The 6,874-nt window shown below is 41.4% G+C and overlaps 1 protein-coding gene across 1 annotated transcript in view; it reads right to left on the bottom strand.

Moving 5' to 3' along the window:
* LOC101849116 (U6 snRNA-associated Sm-like protein LSm3) overlaps positions 1–6,874 on the bottom strand; it is an 8,818-nt gene that overhangs the window by 1,022 nt on the left and 922 nt on the right. Inside the window, exons 2-3 of the mRNA XM_005094105.3 lie at positions 3,525–3,635; positions 1,308–1,403 (exon numbers count right to left, since the gene is read on the bottom strand). Coding sequence (XP_005094162.1) covers positions 1,308–1,403; positions 3,525–3,635 — 207 coding nt within the window. The remainder of the gene's footprint in view (positions 1–1,307; positions 1,404–3,524; positions 3,636–6,874) is intronic.

Genomic DNA, 6,874 nt, shown 5'->3' with positions numbered 1-6,874 from the left:
CTCTCTCTCTCTCTCTCTCCCCCTCCCTCCCTCCCTCCCTCATAGCCTTTTCTTGACATGAATAGATGTGCCTGTAATGTAAAATCTATGCAAAGTGCGCATTAGATACAAGATATATTGGAACAGATTGAAAGTGTTAAAAAATATACATTAATGGCCTTTTGTGAGAAGTCATATTAATTAAGAATTAATCTTTTTCATTGCACCCTGGGCAGCATTTTTTCCCCTATAATCATGTATAGAATACAGTGTTAATCTAATTTTTCTTTACTTGCTCATAGTTAACCTCAAATCCAACTGGGTCCAACATTAAATTTAAGTAAATCAAAGGTTTTGGTGATTTCAGTAAGAAGGAGAATTTCCGATAAAGTTCTATGTGGACATACATCCTATTCCTAAACAAGCCAGGTAGCAATGCTATTTTATTATTGGGCCCCTTTTAGACTTCTTCAGTCAAAGTCATTTAAAGGGGGCTGTCGTGGTCTAGAGGCTACGGTGTTCGCCTCTCATTCAATAGGTACCGGATTCGAAACCTGACAGCGACGGAATCTGAAATTTTCTCCCTTCACCCCCTTTTCTGCTCTCTAGCAATGTTCTGCTGTCTGCTTTCCTCTCCACTTTCAGCCCCCTCCATCTTGCCCCTCCTCTGGGCTCCCGACTCCTTCTACAGCTTTTATGCTACTACTCCTTGGCTTCTTCTTACTGCTGTCTTTCAGCCACACCCCTATCTTATGGTAGGTAAGATCTAACACCTAGCCTTCTCGGATAAGGACAAAAAATCTTTGAAGTCCTGTGTGCAAGTTGCGCACATTAAAGATTCCTTGGCTGTCCTAAAATCGATAAGAGTAGTCGCAAACCGGGCAAAATTTCTACCAAACTGAAAATCTTTCATGTGTCCCTGCCACTCATATGACCATACGCAGTTGCGAGTGCTGTAAAACACTCCCCCCCCCCCTTCCAATAAAGTAATTTAAGCTTTGAATGAGAGCTTTTCTTTTCATTTGTGCTGTGCACATGAGTAAGATGAGTCATGTTTGCTAACAAAGCTGAGAACTCCTAGTCTACTACTGCTATTATCAGAGATCATTAAGAGTGCTGCATTCTACCAACTTTAAGTTCAGGACAGAAAAAAGGAGAAAATTCAAAGGTCTTTTACTCACCAGGCCTATGTAAAGCAAGATAACTGGTCCTATCCTAACACCGACCGTTCCAGTAATAGCGAAATACTATCACTTTAGACAAGCAATAAAAGAGAACCAAAGAGAGAATGTGGAACTTTCAAGTAAAACAGAAAAGAATCATCATACCTTAAAAATTTCCTCATATGTTTCCTCATCAATTTCAGAAGTAGTCACAGTTTCTTCAACATCGCCCAGGATCATGTTGAGATGTTGATCATATGCCTGTACAAAGGAGAAAAAAAGAGTGAAAGTTGTGCAGGTGTGTATTATTTACTCTGGACACAAAACAAGGCAACAACAGTATGTGCACAGTTCAATTGATATCAAAATCCATATACTTAACCTTGTCAATGGATGACTGGTAAGTGGGCAGAGGGTCCAACCAATATCAAGTAGTAAAACAGTTCAATAATCCCTGTGACTGAATACAGACTGATTCTGCATACAGCTGAAATTTCACAATCAAGATCCAACCGCACCAAAAATTTCAGACAGATATATATGATCAAATTAAAACATGTTTAATTCACTCAAGCTTTCAACCTTCAACATTCAACAACCAGAATTGATAGTGAAACTCACATTCACCGAGTCCTTAGATGAGCAGGTTCTGCTTCAGACTCACCAGAGTGAAGAGTCTCGTGTAGAACCCAGTTTCAACTGATCTGGTTTCAGGCACTGTTCTCCTCTAATAACAAGCCTATCTACTACCATAGTCCAAGGGACTGTCAATCGTCCAGCATCACGGACCATTAAGATATTTATTTTGCATCGTACACTGAACTGTACGATTGACCCACCAGGGACATTGACTTAGCAATTTTGTGCGGCCAATCGGAGTCCGTTTTTCACGGTTATCAACACAATTCATGCATCTAGACACATGGATAACAGGTCTGCATGTGTCTGGGGATGTGCCTGGATCTGGTAAGTTATGGGTGAGATGGGCATTTATGTATGGGAGAAAAGGGGCATACAGTTTTTGGCATGGATCGTCAGAAGAGGGGCAGGCCCAACAACATAGCTACTGAGCATTGGATGGACATACACCCTAGTCTGTCGGAACAAACTTCTGGTACTGAGACAGAAGTCAAAACTGGTCCTAGCAGTAGGCCCTTCAGTATATTACTTTGTATGCATTCTGTATGGCCAACAATTCATAATATGATACAGGCATGCATTTGAGCAAAGGGTGATTTTTATACCACCTGTGTTGTGTGACAGAGTCCATTTGTTATGAAATATCGCAGTACAGTATCATTGGCTTCAGCCTTCAACTTGAGCCCTCGCCTAGGACATATGTTCAACATGTGACATCAAAGAAAAAAATGCCTCTCATTTAAAACTAAACTAAAGTTGATTGAAGAAGTTGAAGAAAAAAAATATCAATAAATAAAGTATAATACATACATAGGTTGTGAACATGGCTTTGCACAAAGCCCTTAGTCAACTTTCTTGAAAGACATGGTTAGAATTATAAGTACACTCATTTATTTATGTACACACAATAAAACAAAAAGTGAATTCTGCGCACGCCCGAGAGGATATGTCAAGGGAAGCAACCGCTCATATTGAGCATTTTTTAGCAATACTGGATGGTATACGAGCATTATATGACGTGTTTATGCTACTTTTTTTTGGTAAGTGTTTTACCGTGTTTGCAGCTGCATAAGGTCATGAGCCTGCGGGACACGCCTAACGTTTTCAGTTGGTAGGAAATTTGAAATTTTGCCCCGGTGGCGGCCGAAGCCTACTCTTATCGATTTTGGGCTACCAGCCACCAAGGGATCTTTAACGTGCGCAACTTGCACACGGGACCTCCGAGATTTTTCGCCCTTGTCCGAGAAGGCTAGGTGTAGATCTTTCCTACCAGAAGATCAGGGGTGTGGCTGAAAGACAGTAGTAAGAGGAAGCCAAGGAGTAGCAGTAGAAAGGCTGCAGAAAGAGTCAGGAGCCCAGAGGAGAGGGCAAAGGAGGTGAGACGGAAAGTGGAGACTAAAGCAGACAACAGAACATAGTTAGAGAGCAGGAAAGGAGGTGAAAGGAGACAATTTCAGAGAAGAAAATTTTACGGTCGCTTCCCGGATTCAAACCCGGGACCTTTGATTGAGAGGCAAACACCTTAACCTCTAGGACACGAGAACCTCCTTGACGTGTTTAGGACAGACGTACATGTCCTAATCAAAACAAAAATGTTCACATTAGCGATATGTCATTTTCACCAAAAGCATAGATTCAACAAAACTGAAGGTCAGACCCGCCTCTTTCACTGGACACTGCGAATAGTGAACAATCGTGCAATTAAAGCAAACCCTATGTCTACATCCACTGCAAGAAACTTACATGCAGACGCCCACGAAGCTCCCGATCAGTCCTCATTTTAACATAAATTCTTTCATCCAAGCTGAGACGTACCAAATCCAATGGCTCTTCCACAGTCTGAGCAGGAATTGCCTGAGTGAAAGAGAAATTTAAAAAATTTATCTACAGCATGAAATAATCTGTTCTGACATTCAAATCACAAAAAGATGGAATCACCTTCACAAGTAAAGGAGAACAAAATTTTGTGGTTTTAACAGGGTAATCATACCATAATTAATATAAATTATCATGATCTTTCAGCTTTCATAATTCCAAAGGAGTGTTGACCACAATCAAGATCCCTCCTAGTCCGTTCTGGGCCTTCCTCTCCATCTCCCTCAGTGTCAGTACCAAGTCTTCCTTAGCCTTTATCAATCATGTTAACAGCTGCGTGCTGTGTTCTGGGATGGTCTTTTCTCCTTTTTCCTCTTGAATTTGAGCTCAATAGCCAGTCTCGTGGCATTTAAGCGATCTTACATGTATGAAGCATTTTTTACCCAGGACTCAAGGAATCCAAAATTCACAAAATTTAACACTTTGCCATCGCAAAGATTATACTAAAGTAAAAACCCTTGCCATCATAGGCAAAGGAATTTGGGGAAAATCCAAAGAAACTGGGTGGTAACATCACCGATCGGCGAGATGTGATGGCAAAGTGTTAAGAAGGGCCCAATAGTAGTACAGTAGAAATCGGATTCAACGAGGTCGCCGGGCCTGACCAAAAATCTCGTTGAATCCGAGTGTTCATTATAGCAAACATGAGGTTTTGTGTAGATAATTACAGGTACTGAGAAAGTAATATAGAATTAACAAGTGGAGCCTGAAATGCCTGCATATTAGCTGTGCAAAAAAAAAAAAAGACCAATTCGTTCAAATCCACACCTGTGCCATCTCGATTGTTTGCCAAAAAGATGTGTTGCTGTGTGTAGAGCCTTGTGTACAGCAAATTTTCAATTTGATTCCATAAACCAGTGCACAATTCATTACGTAGATCTACGTCAAGACTAGCTATCATTGTAATATTGATCAGTTGCCGTGGGGAAAAAAGACTGTGACGTGTTGTATCTGCAACGTTCCCCGCCTGGACCGATGATGCCCCCTCCCTCCCCCCCCCCCCCCCTGGTGACTGGTGAGAATAGCCACTTCCTTCATTTAAACCCATGCACTCAATTTAGGCCTACCTGCTGGGAGTCAAAACCAGGATCCCACCTAACCTTATTTAGCCTTAACCCTAACTTTGGCTTAGCTTAGCCTTACTTTAAAACCCTAACCCTATTTTATCTTTAATAGTCTCTATATTATAACACTCTAGATTGTATTTCATATTCATCAGAGCGTCATAGTCATAGTGGTCGTCGTTATGGAATTCCTCCTGTTTTTTCGGAAGGGGGCTTCTCTCCTTCCCCCCCCCACACACACACATTAAAATTTACATGAAGCAACAGCGAGCACCTAGCACGCCTCTGTGATTGGCCAAGATATAGATGACGTATATCCGCCATCTATTTTTGTCGTCTTCCGGGGTTCCCATTGCTAGTAACTGTTGACTAGATCTCGCCCTGATTTGTTTTTATTAATTTTTGTTACCGTATCTTTCATATAAACAATCTCAGCATTTCTCATTCCATAAATTTACCTTCTCCTCAAAGTTGCACACACACAGCCCAAGCAGTTGCGATGACACCTAGTGACATAGCCGATCGCGCGAGCAATGCGGGCCCGCCACGGTGAGATCTAATCAACTGGCGAGGGAAGCCCCAGAAGACGACAAAAATAGATGGCGGAAATACGTCATGTATATTTGAGCCAATCACAAAGGTGTGCTAGGTGCTTGTGGTAACAAGCGGATAGCTAGAGAACAACAACTAACTAAAGTTGCTTTTTCTCCTCACAGTATCCAGCAAAACTTGCAGTCTCGAATTAGATCTACTCCATTTGAAGCTCAGCGTGTTATTGAGTCCAATCTCTTGTACAGGCTTCAAAATTTCTTGTGCTCACAAAACTTAAAAAGAAACGACCCGGATCGAAACGATCGATCTTTGAACTTGCTTTCATACGTAGGCCTACTCTTAGTCTTAGACTTTAGTCTTTTTCTTCTTCTCAGTTTATGTAGTGTACAGCATCAGAACCATGTTAAACATTTTCTCACACAGTTAAGAATCTGGGGGTTGATTTGACTTTGACCTGATTTTATTTAAAAGGTAAAATTGAAGATTAGCAGACCACCTCTGGGACTATGCGTGGAGTCAACATGCGATTAAACGTAGAAAGGACGCAAACTATTTTTAGGTACAGGCCTAAGGCGCCCATCTTGTCAGACCAGGATACCCCTCCGATCACGTGACTACATCTAAGTACAGCCAACCTCATGGCACCAAAGATGGAAGTGTCTATGTATGGTGCTTAATCTACACCTTTCTCTCGGAAGTTCTGATGGCTGAATAGACAGCGCGTCTGCGTCGGAAGTCGTGCAATGATTTTTGGAGCGGTTCGATCCCAGTCCAGGACAGTTGGTTTTTTTCTCTTCTCCTCCTCCCGACTGACCAACAGTCACATAAATCATAGGCCTAATTTGTAGAGCTGCTTTGAAGTTGTTGTTTTTCTTTAAAAATATATTAGTGATTAAAAATGCAGGAGAGGGGGTGGGGTGGTAGATCTAGATTTAGATATCTAGATCTAGATCTAGATCTAATCCTCCTGCGTCTTTACGGCAATTTTCGTGCGGTCTTCCATCATGTCCAAGTAAGCCTACTATCTAAATCTAGAATCTAGATTTCTAGGTCTAGATCTAGATCTAATCTAGTCTAGATCTAGATTCTAGATCTAGGAAATCCGAAATGTTACCGAAAACATGTAGTTCCATGTGGGTATCCCCCAGGGAGTGATAACATCACAGTACTAAAATTAGCAGCCAATCAGAAAGATGCGTCTTTTCTACGTTTAACGGCATGTGTGGGGTCACTTCACTAGGCCTAGAGTCTAGATCTATCTTTTAATTTTAAATATATTATTTTTGTGACTAAATATAAATCTAGATTCTAGCTTTAGCAGGGCCCCCCAGCACCCCCCTTTCTAATGGAGTAGATCTAGACTCTAGATCTAGATCTACTCTAGTGGTGGTCTGCTAATGTTCAAAAAAGAGGCCAGTGTTTCTAGATCTAGATTCTAGAAACACTGGCCTCTTTTTTTAACATTAGCAGACCACCACTAGAGTAGATCTAGATCTAGATCTAGATCTAGATAGATAGGCCTAAATAAGCAAAACCCCCCTCCCTTACCTTATTTAGGCCACCTGTGGCCTAAATAAGCTAAATCCCCCCTCCCTTACTTTA

The sequence above is a fragment of the Aplysia californica genome, unplaced genomic scaffold, assembly GCF_000002075.1.
Source record: "Aplysia californica isolate F4 #8 unplaced genomic scaffold, AplCal3.0 scaffold00075, whole genome shotgun sequence".
Taxonomy (NCBI): domain Eukaryota; kingdom Metazoa; phylum Mollusca; class Gastropoda; order Aplysiida; family Aplysiidae; genus Aplysia; species Aplysia californica.
This window is presented reverse-complemented; position numbering and strand designations above follow the sequence as displayed.